Genomic DNA, 17,200 nt, shown 5'->3' on the forward strand with positions numbered 1-17,200 from the left:
GTCCTGCACAATGATTCTTACGTGAACTGGACTTTTGGTTTGTGCACAAATGGCAAATAAATAAATCTCAATTTCAATTTCAAAAACGAAGATATAAACGACTGGGCTTTAATTAAATGTACATGTACAGTATCGATCGTCCCATGCAGAGGTTGTGTTGTGTGTTTGATTGCTGCAGTGTGTTGATGTGAGTCTGTGTCGCTCGGTTTTAAGCAGCATGTGTGTGTGTGTGTCTTCTCCGAGGTCACTTCCAGTTGTGTGTGTGTGAGAGAGAAAGAATGATGTGTTCCTCGTGATTTGTCCAACAGCTTAGACAGCACATGACTGGAATGAATGGTGCTCAACCCTGATTGGTCCGTGACCGTGTGCATGAAACTCTACACACTAATTTGTCGACTCAGTTTTTTTTGTTTTTTTTTTCCTGTATTTCCTTAGTATTGATTTAATTGAGCGGTTGATGAAGTTGTGATCAGTTTTGTTCAACTCTTTAAATGTTTTTCTGTGTTTTTGTGTTGTTTTTTCTGCAGCTGTGGAAAAATGACGTCCAGGAAGAAAGTGCTGCTGAAAGTCATCATCCTGGGAGACTCTGGGTGAGTCGCAGCACACCAGCACAGACCAAACTCTCAAACCGTTTCAACACAAATACCACACTATCACAATTACATTTTTAAAAAAAAATCAGATTGTATTGATGTTACTTCCTTGTTGTCACATTAACATGCAGCCATAAGCAGTTTCCAGGCAGACTCAGTCACTGCCTTCATTTCATACTCACTGCTGTTGTCTATGGAAAGTCAGAGCTGCTATCAGTTCTGCATATTTGATCTAATAATAATGATAATAAATTAATTAATAAATAACAGAGCTGGGTGAAAAAATATAATATTTCTTAAATAATTAACTCAACTGATAATGTGACTGTTTAAGTCTGTTGTTGGTTGTTTCCTACATTAAATGTCATATTCACATCCATCTGGCAAAGTTGTATAAAACAAGTCACCTGATCTGAATATAGTTTTTTATATATAACATTGAAGTATATTATAGTATAGTATACAGTGGGGAAAATAAGTATTTGATCCCCTGCGGATTTCGTAAGTTTGCTCCCCCACAAAGAAATGGACCGTCTGTAGTTTTATTTATTTTATTTTAAACAGAGAGAGACATAATATCACCAGAAAATAGGAATAATATCATCATATAAAGGTTTTAAATTAAGTTACATTTGATCAAGTGCAAATACTTACTTTCCCCACTATATATAAAGAGTTGCTGCCCCCTCCCTCTGGCTCTCACTCCCTACATCCATCAAAGACTGGACACACCTCCAACTTTCAAATTCCTCCTCAAAACTCACCTGCTTTAAATTATTACAGTTTTAATTGCTGTTTGAGAGTTTCACTTATTTTATTTCGATCCATTTTATAATTTGTATCCATGTTAAGTGTCTTTTAACATCTAAAAATGCATAATAATAACATATTATAGTGGACAAATGGGTGTAAATATTCACTCCTCAGTTATAATAGTTAAAATAATGTGAGAAAGTTGCATTTTCTTCTATATTATACAAGATATTTTACTATATTACCAACTTCCACACAAGGAAAAGTGTGATAAAACAAAATGTCAAACAGTATCTGGTCACTGTGCCCTGTTGTACAGGTCTGATCAGGTCTCAGGTTAAAATCCACATGTAAATAAAATAAAACAATAAGCACATCTCTGTTTGCAGTGTTATCAATCTGTTTGAATCTGTCTGGGGTTACGACATGCAAACTAAGGTGGAGAGAAATGAACCAGACGGTGTTTGGTATCGACCAGAGAATAATGAACAAATATTTGACAGGAATTATTATGGATCATCTTAAAGCAGAAGTACGATCCGGTCGTTTTGGCTAATGCTGCGTTCCAGGCAGGCTTTTGAAACCGTAAATTACAGCTTCAAGTCACAACTTACGACTTTGTAGCGTTCCAGGCAACCCACTCGTGTTTTTCCGACCTGTTTTACCTGTGAAAGTCACTATAACGGCCACTCGTAACTTCTGACCCGTGAACTCGTACCAGATCGAACTGGTACGACTTCACAGGTCGGAAAAACACGAGTTACGAGTTGCCTTGAACGCACCATAACTTCTTGTCAGCCGATGGAGTTAGCAGCCCCCGCCCTCGTCATGGATCTATTGGTCCTCGTCCCTACGTCACCACATTCACGGCGTTCCTTGGCTGCACACACAGAGAGGACTGCCCCTTTATGCCGTTCTCTCTCCTCATTGGATAAAACTTGTAGGATACGAGAAATGTTTTCTCTTCGGCTCAGAGCAGAGCAGAGTGACTGACAGACCCGTGTTTCAGACCAAACACTCTATGTAAGTGATTGCTGTCGGAAGATATAACTATTTAAGACTTATATTAACACAAAAATATCGCTTACTTCTACTTTAATTTAAATTTCCCTGTCACTTTGGCCGCGTTCAGACTGCAGGCAAATCTGATTCAAATCTGATTCCTTCTCATATCCGATTTTTAGGGCTGACTGTCCACACTGTTTTTAGCAAGTGTCCAAATCGCATTTGGCTCTGTTCAGACTGGGCCACATTATTGACCCATCTGACAGGTTGCTGTAGCAACGACGTCGGAGCGGAGGCTACGCCGTATGTGACAGGCAATGCCTCGCGGACACGGCGGCTGCAGCACCGGGCAGATCAGCTGCAGCACAGTGATCTGCCTGGTGCTGCAGCCGCACTACCCCGCTAGTTTCAACCTCAGCCCGCCTGGTGTGTGTGTGTGTGTGTGTGCAGCCACAGAGACAGGAAACTCCAGCACCCCAGAGCTGGGAGCGCGCCGTCGCCGTCACTCCTGTCGCCGGCAACACGGTAGTTTGCATAAAAGAAAAGTAACAAGAAGGAAATTGATATTTACAGTTTTTCTCAGTTGCTAAAACACTAAACCCTGTTGTCTGAACCAAATTCTCAGTTGCCTGAACCCACTGATTGAATCAGTCACTCTTTTGGCAAAACCATCAGCACTTTTCACCTGTTTTAGACACATCTTACCAACACATTTTCATTGTGATGCACCTGTGTTGCATAATGCTGAGCACAGGTGGCAAAAGTCAAACACAAGTAAAGCACAAGTTTCACCGGTTGAACACAACAACTCAAAATTGATCACACTTATGTCCAATGATGTGAGGGCACATATACTGTAAGCTAGTTCAGGATGAAGTCCTGTGGCCTGATCCAGTACAGAGAAATGATGCTGTGGCTGAGTTGTGCACTTCTCATTTCTATATTTTTGTACTTTATTTTTACGTAGGTTTACTGCAGACAAGTGCTAAATGCACAAGATTTCTGTTTGTTTTTGTACTGTACAAGTGCTACGTGTAAATGCACAAGATTTCTGGTTTTTGTACTTGCACAGGTTTTTTGTTTTGCAAGAGGAGAAGATGAGAGACGACAGGGTGAAGGAAGAAAGGATGAGGGAGGGAGGGAGGGATGAACTGGGAAGAAAAAATAAGAAGGAAGGAAAAGGGATGAAATGGATGGATGTGAAATGGATGTGGGGAGAGAGGGAGGGAAGGAGGAGGGTGAAAGAAAGGGAAGGAGAGAAGTGCTACAGTGTAAATGCACAGGTTTTTTGTTTTGCAACATGCATTTATGGCGCATTTCCACTAGCACGGCTCGGCTCGATACGGCTCGGCACGGCACGGCACGGCTCGGTTTGGTTGTGTTTCCATTACAACTGAGTATCACTAGTGCCGCCGTGACGTCATTTACACGGCGCCGAGCAACGCTCTAAACTCTGTAAATATATAACTTTAGCAACATTTGAAACATTTTCAGGCGAGAAAGTAGTCGTTTAGATCCCCAACGTGTTGAAAATCTGACAAAATACCAGCTGTTTACAATTTTGTTTCAACGAAGTCGGCGTTACTAAAGCTAGCCGTAGTGAGCAACGCACTTCCGGTTATTTTCACAAAATAAAATACCCGTTGCCTTTTATCATAAGGAAAGCCATTACGATAGAATTGGTGCTTTTACTTTGTAAACAGGAAGTGAACCTACCCTCGCTGTAGCTAGCTTTAAACCGCCGTTTTGACTGCTCTCGTCCCGTTAACGGCATTTAACCGTTCAATATGCCTTACCGGAGAGTCTAGCCAGCTCTGAGATCGGCCTGGTTCATTGTAAAACATTTATTTATTGATGTAAATGTGGTGTTTTCTGTGCGTAGGCTGACCCCAAGGCAGTGCTGCTCTTCTTTCTAACCACAAACAAACTGCTGCTACAGCCACAATTGTTAGATTTCATCAATGAGACCAACATTTAAGAGTTTAACCAGCCGGTGGTAAACCTCTAAAAAGCCATCGGGGAAGTTAATTAGTGGTCTGTTCTCCTCGGGGTGACGGTGGTAGGCTGGCCGGCGGAGCACGTCAGGAGCCGGGCTGCTGCCTCTGTGGTGTCGCGGTCGCTGCTCGGACCTGGAGCTTCACTTCTCCGAAAAACATCGGGGCAAACTTCTAAACAGCCGTCGTTTGGATAAACTAACCGCACATGGGGATCTAAACAGTTACTTTCTCGCATGAAAAAATATTAAAACTTAATAAAGTCACGTAATAACAGAGCCAGTCTAAATATTAGAAATTCTCTGGTAATAACAGGCTTCAGCAGGAACATTTCTGTTGTCGGTCGTCGCTTCCAGTGACGACACTCATCGGCCAATCAGTGGAAGGCAGTCGGCTGACGTCACGTTTTAGTAACGCTTCGGCTCGCTTGGAACCAGGGCTGAGGTGATACCAAAAGTGTACCTGATTGCAGGTACTACGTGCTAGTGGAAACACGCAAATAGCGCGCCGAGCCGAGCCGTACCGAGCCGAGCCGTGCTAGTGGAAATGCGCCATTAGCTACAGTGAACGATAAACATTTATTTCTACATCTTCATGTGCTGAGCATTGTGTTTTCTATTTGTCTATGTAGTGTTTAGTGAAGCTCAGTAGTGTTTTTAATTTTGATTGACTCGGGGCACGATTTGACAACAGAGTTCAGTTTTGAGAACAGATTGAACTGTTTTGAGGTGAAAGTTTGGTTTTGCAAGAAGAGTCTGAGGTTTTGTGAATGTAGCTTGAAAATTGGGGTTTGTGTTCACAGTTTAGAGAAAATGAGAGAAACTTTCAAGAAATGTGTCTTAGCACTCGAGAAAAACTGTAACTGGTCCACACGGGACCTGTAACACAGTGACGGCGCCGCGGAGAGTGGCGTCACGGACAGTCAAAACCGATCTGAGTGTTTGGAGCTGTTCAGACTGAGACACATTTGTCCAAATGCAATCTGAAACTACCTCCCGGAGGTGGTTTCGATCCGTTTTGCAAAAATTGGATTTCATGTGATTTGGGACTGTTCAGACTTCAAAAGAGTCATCCGCTTCCAATCTGGATGGGCTAAAAATCGGATTTTTGCTGGCAGTCTGAACGCGGCCTTTAATTTCCTCTGTCACAGACGCTGAACTAAACAACTTAAAGTGTTTGTTTACATCCTTCCTGTTGATTAAAGCTTCTGTGTTTCCTCTGTGTCAGTGTTGGAAAGACTTCCCTAATGAACCAGTACGTGAACAAGAAGTTCAGTAACCAGTACAAAGCTACAATAGGAGCCGACTTCCTCACCAAGGAGGTGATGGTGGACGACCGGCTCGTTACCATGCAGGTACGGCACCGATACACCTTTACACCTTTTTATGAAGAACAACTCACCTGGAAATCATCCAGTTCTGCTTCATCACATTATTACGACCAAGGATTAGGGCCACATTTCACAGACTATGAGAATACAGCCATAGTTTTACGAGAATAAAGTGGCAATTTTATGAGGAAAAGTCATAATTTTATGAGAATTTTTTTTTTTTTTTACTAGAATAAAGTTGTATTTGTACCAGTAAGTGGATACTGTAGCTGCTGTTCTACCTAAAACAGAAGTAAGGCTAAATGAAACAGGTGAGTATAGTAAGAATACTGATGACAATTGCCACATTTACATGGTGTTTTTAATTCAGAATTAATTATTCTGGATTAAATAGTTAGGAATTAAGTGTTTACATGGTCTTTTTAAAGCGTAATTATTAATTTTTAGAATTAAATTATTTTAATTCGGAATTAAAGCTCTCATGTAAACGGGACAAATGTGGTGCTGCTGAGCCAAAAGGTCCTTGTTTGTGAAACCTGTACTGAAGTACAACTTCACCTAATGCTGCAACTGCATGATCTCAATTTAACAACTTTCCTCCTCTGAAACAACTGGTTAAAATATTATGACTCTTGTAATATAATGACGTTATTCTTGTGTTATTATGACTTTATTCTCATGACATTATGACTTTATTCTCGTAAAACTATGACTTTATTCTCAAAGTTTTTTTTTATCAATGTGGCCCTAATACTCTGTCATACATTATAATAAAGGAAAAACAAAGAAAAACTCCAAGGTGCTCTCTTGAGTTAATAAAAATGCCTTTAATTAAGCTGGCATTGTCACAATGACATGTTTAAAACGACACGTTTCAGCATCAAGCCTTCATCAGGGAGTCAAACAGATAATTCAGATACACCAAGGTCTTTTGTCTTGGTGTTTGTTGCTACTCGGTTGCTGTGACCCAGAGTGGGTGTGGTCAGCAGCCAACTACTGCAGAATATAATGATATTATGACTTTATTCTCAAAGTCTGTGAATATTTTTTTCTCAATCTGGTCCTAATACTCCGTCGTACTTGTAATAATAATAACTCCTGTGTCTCCGTCCTGTGGTCAGATCTGGGACACGGCCGGTCAGGAGCGGTTCCAGTCTCTGGGCGTGGCGTTCTACCGCGGCGCCGACTGCTGCGTGCTGGTGTTCGACGTGACGGCGCCCAACACCTTCAAGACTCTGGACAGCTGGAGGGACGAGTTCCTGATCCAGGCCAGCCCCCGAGACCCAGAGAACTTCCCCTTCGTGGTGCTAGGCAACAAGATCGACCTGGAGAACAGACAGGTCGGTCCCGGTCCATCAATCCTGCACTTCAGACTCTCCAAAATTATACTGCAACTGTAATTTTATATCCATGTTTAGAGTGAATAACAGACACAAACACAGTCTCATCAGTCTGTTCTGTCAGTTAACTCCCCCAGGGGCTAAAATAGTAAGAATCAGCAGCTATAACACCCACAGGAACACTTCCTCTGTCACAAAGTAGGCAAGGCAGTTTTATTCGTATTTTTTACAAGCAGTTTGTCTCAAAGGGGTTTACACAGCATCATAACAACATCCACTAAACACCCACAAAACACTAGAGAAACCTCAGGGTGAGAGACATAAACTTAAATGTGTATATATTCGGGGTGAACAGCTAGTGCACTATTCGGATTCGCATTCGGCCTTTTAAAAAAAACTTCGGGTTCAGATTCGTATTTGGGAAGAAACCGGAAGTGGGCAGGCTGACTTCAGCCGAGCTAGTGCTACGCCGAGCTAGCCGGCTAACTTCCGCTTTAGCTCTCAGCTAACTAGAACGGGAATAAAATAATTTAATCGTGCGGCTCTTCTAGACGTAATCAGACTGAATGGATCAAATTCTGGTAGAGAAACCAGTTATGGAGGTTATTTTCTATCATAAATCAAGAGCATATTATGTTGATTTGAGAGCATTACTTTTTGATTTGACGTTCAGAAAACTCTGCTCTCATATTCAAATTTACTCTGCTCGCGCTCAAACTATGTGCTCGATGTTTAAACCTGTGCTCTCGGATTCAAAGTTGCCCTGCTCGTGCTCAAACTTTGCTTTCGCATTCAAGTTTGCCCTGCTCGTGCTCAAACTGTGTGCTCGCACTTGGTCACAGCTGCCTGCGCAGAGTGTTTCCTCTTGCGCGGAGGAAAGTCCTGCTCTCGGATCTCTGCTCTGCTCACGGAGTTTCTGTCAACTGTCAACCAATAGAAGACCGGCTACTGTTGACCAATCAGATCATCCCTACTTCTATGCTTCTTTGTGGGTGCGTTCACTGTAATTCAAGGAGCGTCACATACGGGCGGGCACTCTTTCTACCGGGTTTATCTATTTCCGCCCCACAGGCTGTTAAATGTGGCGGCTCCCTTTATGTTTTGACAACTTTTGGAATAAAATATCAGTTAATTAATACACGAGCGCCCGTGCTTTTCATTACAATAGGTAGCTATATAAACATAAACTAGCAGTAGTAGCGGATGGGTGCCTTATGTATGTTTTTTTTTTTTTATCCACGTTCATCGGTATATATGTTTTATAGTCTAAATGCCAGGAATCATTTGTAAGTGTTGTGATGGTACAGTGGTTAAGGCAGATGACAGTAGCTCTTTTTGTTGATCATGGGACCGCTGGTTCGAATCCCGGCCCTGCCGGCACCCTCATGTTATGCTATTTGATTTTTATGATTTTTTTTTTTCATTGAAACGCTTAACAAGAGATGGTGGGTATGCCAAATATGCCATGATGATAATAGTAATAATCAGTGCTTTCCCAAGAAGAAAGAGACTGAGTGAGCGGGGAGACAGTCACCATGGCCGACCGAAGTACTCAAGTAAGTTTATTGTTTCATGTTGCCAGATACCTACTATATTGTACCTCTTTCATCTTTTTACAGTCTATGCTTCCATATCGTTTCAATATAGGCTACAATTTGTAGTGTCAGGGAAGCTAATGCTAAGCCTAATGTGGCCATGCATAAATCAGCCTCGCTTTCAAAACACACACTTGCGTTGCACTGATCCAAAGTAGTGCACCCCCTGGCTTTGACCCCCGGGTGTCACGCACCAAAATTATTATCATCATGGCATATTTTTTTAATTTTCATTTCATCATGTTTTTAATCATGCATGGTAACCCACCATCTCTTGTTAAGCGTTTCAATGAAAAAAAAAAAATCATAAAAATCAAATAGCATAACATGAGGGTGCCGGCAGGGCCGGGATTCGAACCAGCGGTCCCATGATCAACAAAAAGAGCTACTGTCATCTGCCTTAACCACTGTACCATCACAGCACTTACAAGTAACTTTTGGCATTTAGACTATAAAACATATATACCGATGAACGTGGATAAAAAAAAAAAAACATACATAAGGCACCCATCCGCTACTACTGCTAGTTTATGTTTATATAGCTACCTATTGTAATGAAAAGCACGGGCGCTCGTGTATTAATTAACTGATATTTTATTCCAAAAGTTGTCAAAACATAAAGGGAGCCGCCACATTTAACAGCCTGTGGGGCGGAAATAGATAAACCCGGTAGAAAGAGTGCCCGCCCGTATGTGACGCTCCTTGAATTACAGTGAACGCACCCACAAAGAAGCATAGAAGTAGGGATGATCTGATTGGTCAACAGTAGCCGGTCTTCTATTGGTTGACAGTTGACAGAAACTCCGTGAGCAGAGCAGAGATCCGAGAGCAGGACTTTCCTCCGCGCAAGAGGAAACACTCTGCGCAGGCAGCTGTGACCAAGTGCGAGCACACAGTTTGAGCACGAGCAGGGCAAACTTGAATGCGAAAGCAAAGTTTGAGCACGAGCAGGGCAACTTTGAATCCGAGAGCACAGGTTTAAACATCGAGCACATAGTTTGAGCGCGAGCAGAGTAAATTTGAATATGAGAGCAGAGTTTTCTGAACGTCAAATCAAAAAGTAATGCTCTCAAATCAACATAATATGCTCTTGATTTATGATAGAAAATAACCTCCATAACCAGTCGTTTCACGGGGGTTGTGACACTCAAAAAAAATGATCCACCGTTATAGCCGCTTCTTTTCCCATTTTTTTTGTAATGCAGTGCATGCAGGGAGTTACTGTTTCTTAGCAACCCTAACGTGAACTAGACACAAATGAAACAGTGTGACTCAGTGCTGCAGCTCGTTACGGTGCATTAGCGCCACCTACTGTGTTGGAGTGTGAACCAGAACCACCTGGTTATGTTGCTGATCCAAACGTTTCTTTTTCTTTAGAAAAAAGCTCCCGAATAATGAGGAAAAACTTTGGACAGAAAAACTGTTTGGGATCAAAGCATTATTTGTGTACTTCCGAATACCGTATTCGGGTTTGGGTACACCCCTAGTGTGTGTATATATATATATATATATATATATATATATATACTGTGTATATACTGTATATACTATATATATTTCATAACCTTCCTCCTTTTGGCCAGAGAGCAAGAAAACATGAGAAAAAAAATCACCATGACAGCAGGAAGATACAGATCACAACTTCCTGTTTGGACTTTCACAATAAAGTGGAAACAGAATTCAGATCTTGACTGACTAGATCACGAATCAGTTTCCTGCTGAAACAGACTCATGATCTTTTCTGCTGGATCTCCGTCATGTGAAGATGAGCCACCGCTCCACACACTGTGTTCATGAAGCTCAGGTTTAAATGTAGGACAATATAGGAAAGTGTTTGTTGTTCACCATCTGAATGCAGCTTAAAAATATCAGCCAGTAAATGTTTGAAACAAAAACTGTTATTGAGTTTAATACTTTTCCTTATTAAAATGTTTTTTGATGATTAATGGTGAATCTTCATGTTCTCCTCCTCTTCACACTCAGGTGACCACCAAACGGGCTCAGGCCTGGTGTCAGAGTAAGAACAACATCCCGTACTTTGAGACCAGCGCCAAAGAAGCCATCAACGTAGAACAAGCATTCCAGACGATCGCACGTAACGCCCTCAAACAGGTGAGTCAGCAGAATTAAACATTGGCTCCAAAACAATGAAAATGCTCCAAATAAACAGGTGGAATAAACCTTTTCTTAAACCGACAGAAAGTAAAATGACTTCATGTAAACGGTGAAACTGAACGTCAACTGGTTTCGTTCTTTCTGCTCCGTGTCGACGTGAATGTGTAGAGACGTTTCTTCACTTGTAAATGTTTGAATGAAAGAGTCAAAACTATGAACAACTACTGATCTGATCAGACCACAGATCTGATCCGGGATCAGTCACAGGATGTCTGAATAAATGCAGTGGGTCATGTAAACACCAGATCAGAGAACCCACACTCACACTTTGCTTCAACATCTTCTCAAACTGCACAGAACTTAATGGAACATTCAGTTTCACCGTTTACATGATATCATTTTAATTTCTTTCAATTTAAAAAAAGGGTTATTTCACCTTTCTGAAACCCAATGAGATTTCTTTCAGATCAGGGTGCAAGAGGCAGGTCTGTCTTATCCCTGGAGATAACTTCCCTTCTCACCGGCTCCCTGTCTCTATGCTGTATAGATGAGGTGTACAGTAGGGGTGTGCCAAAAATCGATTCACATAAGAATCGCAATTCTCATTCAATACGATTCAGAATCGATATAAAATGTCCCAAAATCGATTTAAAACAATGAAACAAATCTGCTGGCTGTCGGCCTCCATTTCCTTAGAATTTAAGAGGCAGCATGTTTAACTGCACTATTTTTTTTAAATAAAGAGGCACTTTTGTTACTTAAGCAATATGTGATATTGCTTTTATGCAACAGTTTCATCTAAGTTTCATCTAAGATCAGATCAGATCAGATGAACTTTATTGTCCCCAAAAGAGGAAATTCGTCTTGGGCAAAAGTGCACCGTGTAGCAACAAGACATATAAGCAGCAATAAGCAGTGACAGACATACATGCAATGGACATAAGTACAACGACAGACATGCAGGCAATAGAAATAAGTACCGAGACAGACTTACAAACGATAGACATGTGTACAGTGACAGACATACAGGCATAGATGTACAGACGAAGCAGCATTGCAGAGCATCAAAACCATATCAGTCGGCATTATCAGTTCTAAAAGAGAGGTGAAAAGTGAAAGTAAAAAGGACATAAGCTTGGCTTAGTAAAAAAAAAAAAAAAAAAGAAGATAAATAAGGAATTTAAAAGATCCTAAGATCAAAGAAATTTGCAAGAGTAAAAACTCGAGCTATGCTTCCTCCAGTTAGGAGGCCACCAGCCTAGGGTTGATGCTGGCGTGAATAGGGACTGGCTGTTTGTTCAACAGAGCAGTAGAATTAGGGAGTTTTTATAACGGTTGCTTTTGGGGCGGCAAGCTCTTAAGCGTCTGCCCGACGGTAACATCTCGTACTCTGAGAACAGAATGTGTGATGGATCTGACATCACTCCCTCCCATCACTAAGCATGGATAAATGTTTAAAACTCAATAAACATGAAAAAGACACTTTAGTCATTCTGTCTTGCAAAGCAGACTGCAGTAGATCATGAGGATCCTTTAACACCGACAGACTGAAGCAGAAATCATTAGGAATCAAATCGTTTGAATTGAAAATCGATTTTGAATTGAATCGTAGCCCCAAAACTCAGAATCAAATCTAATCGTGAGATATTAAAGATTCCCACCCCTAGTGTACAGTTATAAAGATCTATTTTTCTTTTATAAAGAAGCATTTTATGGAGCTAAAAGATGAACTGGTGTGGGCGGAGTTGTGTTTAGTTTGAGCCTTGTTCCTGTTTATTCTGATACGGAGCGTTTTCATTCAGTTTGGACTCTGAACTGATTCTAATCTGAATATTTGGATCCATATAAACCCACCGAGTGACAAGTCTGTGTCAGTTTTGTTTCATATTGTATCCAACGCTGACTCTTTCCTGTTTCTCTCTGCCCCCCCCCCCCCCCCCCCCCCCTCTAGGAGACGGAGGTGGAGCTGTATAATGAATTCCCAGAGCCCATTAAACTGGACCGGAACGACAGAGCGAAGCCGTCGGCAGAAAGCTGCAGCTGCTGAAGAACCGGCTGGACTTGGACCATCTCCTTCTCCTCCTTCTTCTTCTCCTCTCGGCTTTCTGACCCCCCCACCACCACCACCACCACCACTACTACCCCCCCTCTGAGGGAACGGACTTCCCTGTTGGTCTTCCTGCTCCTTTACACCCTCCACTCTTCATCTCATCATCGACACCAACCACCACCACCACCGACCCCCCTCCACACAAAGTACGCTGCACATGGATGTACCAAACACCCCCACCCCCCCGACACTTAAAGGGATAGTTCAACATGTTGGCAAATTGGCCCATTGCCATAATCCCTATAGTCATAGCAGTAGGTTTGTTACCTTTAATTGTCGGTGCAAGCTATTTTTAGAACGGCGGAGCAGAGCCGTGAGCTGCTCAGAGCTACGCTACGGAGGCTCATTATGGGATTTCTTGGTTTCCCTCATCAAACTCATCAAATACACAATCCAACAACTCCACAACGCTCTGGTGGACAAGTTGTGAGCTGCACATTCACCACGCTATGAGATAATAACACAACGTTACCACACAGAGTTGTTTCAGAGGGAAATTCATGCAAAACCACTGATGCGTGTTGCCTTCAGGGACAGTTTTTCATCAACAGTCTCTGTATTTCCCTCTAAAACAACTCTGTGTGGTAACGTTGTGTTATTATCTCATAGCGTGGTGAATGTGCAGCTCACAACTTGTCCACCAGAGCGTTGTGGAGTTGTTGGATTGTGTATTTGATGAGTTTGATGAGGGAAACCAAGAAATCCCTTGCACCGACAATTAAAGGTAACAAACCTACTGCTATGACTATAGGGATTATGGCAATGGGCCAATTTGCCAAAACGTTGAACTATCCCTTTAACACACGAGCGTTCTCGACGCTAACGAGCCCAACGATCACACAACAAGAGAAGAACGATGACACCTCCTCTTCTTCCTCCTCTTCTGCTTCTGACCTGGTAGTAAGTGAGTGTACTGCCCCCCCCCCTCTTGCCCCTCCTGCCCCCCTTGCCCCCCCTCTGTTGCCCCACTGAGGGGGCAGGATGGAGCCATGTTCAGAGAACTCTAGACGGACTGGCCCGGCGCTCTGATGTTGGCCGACGTCAGCATCCCAAGTATCTTCTGTTCTTCTTTCTGTTTCCTGTTTTGCTCTGTCGCCTTTAAATAATCGAGTTGAACTATATATATATATATATATATATATATAAAAATATATATTTTAATTGGCTGTCGCTCTTTCTCAAGCCAATCTGAAACACATAACTTTGTTTTTTGCTTATTTTTCTGTTCGATTTTGCACTTTTTTTTTCCTTTTTGCCTTTTCCGTGTTGTAGAGGGGATGATGGGATGTCTGATCTCTGGACAACGTCACACACCACACCACACGTCTCCTGGTGATCGAACCGCCGATCGTTTTCCTGCCAAACGAAACGTATCCTGAGAAAATCATCAATGTGACAAAACGGTGATTAATTTGTTTGTTTTTTTTGCCTTTTTCCCCCTTGGAGGTCGTGTGCTAATAATGGGTTTAGATAAAATCTGCCTCACACTGCAGAAGAAACAAAAAAAAAAGCTGATGACGCAGTCACGGTGTAAAACATTGATATATTATTATTAATATTTGCCTTTTATGTAACATTACTTGTACTGCTACTATTACTGCTGTATGTGTTAACGTCCTTCATCATCATCATCATCATCAGACTTCATCTTTCAACGCTAAGGAACTCCAGTATGTGTCACCAACACAGCGTCACCTGTCTGCTGTCATGTCTTTGTTACTGCTCTTCTCTTCTCTCTCTCTCTCTCTGCTTGTAGCTCAGGTTGGCTAAGTACTTAATATTTTTAACGGATTGTGTATTACAGTGTATAGATGGTGAAAAGGTAAAGGGCGGATGGATGGATGTGAAATGAAATGAACTGAAGTGGATGTTCTCTCTTTCCATCTACAGCAAAAGATCCAACTTTTTGCCCTGGTATTACTCCTTCTCCTTATAGAAAACTACAAAAAAAAAACAAGAAAAAGAAAAAAATCACTGCGATGCCAATGATGTTGTAAAAGAAAAAAAATTGGGATGTCAAATAATAAACCTCTTGAATATATGGACGCTCCAGCAGCTCGTGTCTGTTTCTGTTTCTACAAGCAGCAGGTGAGGAGGAGCCGGTTCAGACTGGTTTCAGCTGCAGGACGAACCGGTTCAGAGCTTCAACACCTTCATGACTCACAACCACCTGCTGTTCAGAGGGGTATTCCACCAGAAAGACGGTTCAAACTCTGAGCTTAAAGGGACAACGAGGAGTTTTGGAAAAGTGAAGTGTTTCCACACTACATTTATGAGCCTCCGCACCGTGAAATTCTTTGACCGGTGCAAGACAGACTCATGTTTTCATTCATCAAGAATTAAAGTCAGAGGTTGGAAGACGATCACATACCGTCGTAGTTCCCACCATAAACGGAGATTCGGCGGCGTTATTCTCATGACTCGCCACGAAACCGAAAGTAAGGAAACGCTGGTCGGCTCGCCCAGCATTTCCACCACCACTAATAATATTATTCCTACTATGTTATTTAATATTTCTATTCTGTTTGTTAAATTTATGGGGGTAGAGGTGGTATGTGGGAGTGTGTGAGCAAGATGTCTGTATTTGTTGTATTGTCATGTTATGTATGTCTACAATGTAATGTAGTGTATTGTTGATGTTGTGTGTTCTATGTATATGTTTGTTCAGGGACCCCCTTGAAAATGAGATGCTGCATCTCAAGGGGCTATCCTTTAATAAATTCAAATAATAACAAAATAACCATAGAGACAAAACCATATATTTATCTAAAATGGGCCCATTAACAAGTGGTAACGTAGATTCATCCACATTAATATGAGACTTTTTTATAACCAAATAGAAACTCCTTGTTGTCCCTTTAACCCTGAACTCTTGAGTTTTAAGATCCAGAACAGCTGATCTGAGTTAGTATATGTTCACTCTGAGTTGAGCTCGTGGCTGATGACTAGTAAAAAGCCAAAAAGTAACACGACTGCAGTCGTAGTAAGAATCACTGACAGAGTTTTATTAGATAGATAGATAGATAGATAGATAGATAGATAGATAGATAGATAGATAGATAGAATACTTTACTGTGTTAATCCCCAAGGGGAAATTTAAAATGTCACAAGCAGCAGCAAAGGGAGAAGAAAAGAAAAGAAAAAACATGACAATCATTGGAGAGAAAACAACACAGATCACAAAACTCTGAAGTAAAATACATAAACATAAATATATGAATAAAAGGTGTGTTAAAAGGTTAAAAGTGCTGGGTTCAGGATGCGGTCGTCTTTTTATTTTGAATTTAACATCACTTTCTTTTAATATTAGCCTTTGAGGAAGTGGTTGTTTGTTGTTCAGTGTTTTATTTTCATTCTATTTAAAAGCAGTCGGCTGAAAATGAAATGTAAAAACAGTCTCGTGATGGCTCCTCACTCCTCACAGGAAAAGTTTATTCAGTGGATATTTCAACTCGTAGCAGCTTTTACCACCAACAGCTGCTGATTAACACACATCTCCTAACATCCTGCTGAGAAGATCAACCTGGGGAAGAATTATTTCTGCTTCAACATGATCAGACTGAGAAGGAAAGGACAGACAGCTCCGTCAGACTCGGGGTTTCTTCAGGTAAACCTAACCACACACACACACACAGAATGGTGTATAGGAAGAAGAAAGTTAAACTTATAGACACTGATAGTTTTGCTCCACAGTTTGAAGTCATATGAAACTTTATTCGTGTCGAGTGAAACTCTGTTTTGACATGAAAACACTTTATTGTTTCTTTTGGATCCCCATTAGTCTTCATTGAAATGAAGACTATTCTTAAATCAAATTGATACAATTAATACAGCATTTTCACAAAAGAATTACATGAAGTCATTGAAATTAAATGTTTTAACATGATTATAGAAGAGGTACATGAAGCATTAAATGAAGTTATTCAACATAATTAACATTTTTATTATTATTATAACATTTATTTAACCAGATTTGTCCCATTGAGATCCAGGATCTCTTTTGCAAGAGAGACCAGGCCAAGATGGCAGCACATAAAGTTTCAACACATCGTCACATTAATCATAGACAAAATACAAATAGAATACAAATAACAATTGAATTTTCAGGATTAGATAAAAGAATTTACAAGATTAGTCAAAATGTATCATGGACTTAAATACATTCAGAGATACCAGACTTTGGAGTTTGAACTCTGACTGCAAAATGCTCCTTGTACTTGGAGCAGAAACTCTAAAAGCTTTCTTCCCCATTTCTGTTCTGACCTTAGGAATAAAAAAGTAAAATGACAAAAGTCCTGAGACGAGGTTGTAGAGAGTTCAACGTAATTTCATGACGAGTCACAGCTTCTTTCAGTTTCGTTTTAA

At 41.1% G+C, this 17,200-nt stretch overlaps 2 protein-coding genes across 3 annotated transcripts in view; one reads left to right on the forward strand and one right to left on the reverse strand.

Annotated features, from left to right (window-relative positions):
- Window positions 1–17,200, reverse strand: part of LOC146986858 (urocanate hydratase-like) — a 78,755-nt gene that overhangs the window by 12,342 nt on the left and 49,213 nt on the right. The gene's annotated exons all lie outside the window — the stretch shown is intronic.
- Window positions 528–14,876, forward strand: LOC146986859 (ras-related protein rab7-like). 2 transcript variants are annotated; one of them, XM_085775730.1, is made up of 6 exons: window positions 528–590; window positions 5,573–5,699; window positions 6,797–7,015; window positions 10,594–10,722; window positions 12,677–13,739; window positions 14,108–14,876. In XM_085775730.1, the coding sequence occupies exons 1-5, from the start codon at window positions 538–540 to the stop codon at window positions 12,770–12,772; spliced, it is 624 nt and encodes a 207-aa protein (XP_085631856.1). In that variant the 5' UTR covers window positions 528–537; the 3' UTR covers window positions 12,773–13,739; window positions 14,108–14,876. The 2 variants fall into 2 exon arrangements, with proteins under 2 accessions (XP_085631856.1, XP_085631857.1); XM_085775731.1 differs by having other exon boundaries at window positions 12,677–13,735.

Source organism: Trachurus japonicus, chromosome 5 (assembly GCF_045865225.1).
Source record: "Trachurus japonicus isolate A0001 chromosome 5, Traja_1.0".
Lineage (NCBI taxonomy): Eukaryota > Metazoa > Chordata > Actinopteri > Carangiformes > Carangidae > Trachurus > Trachurus japonicus.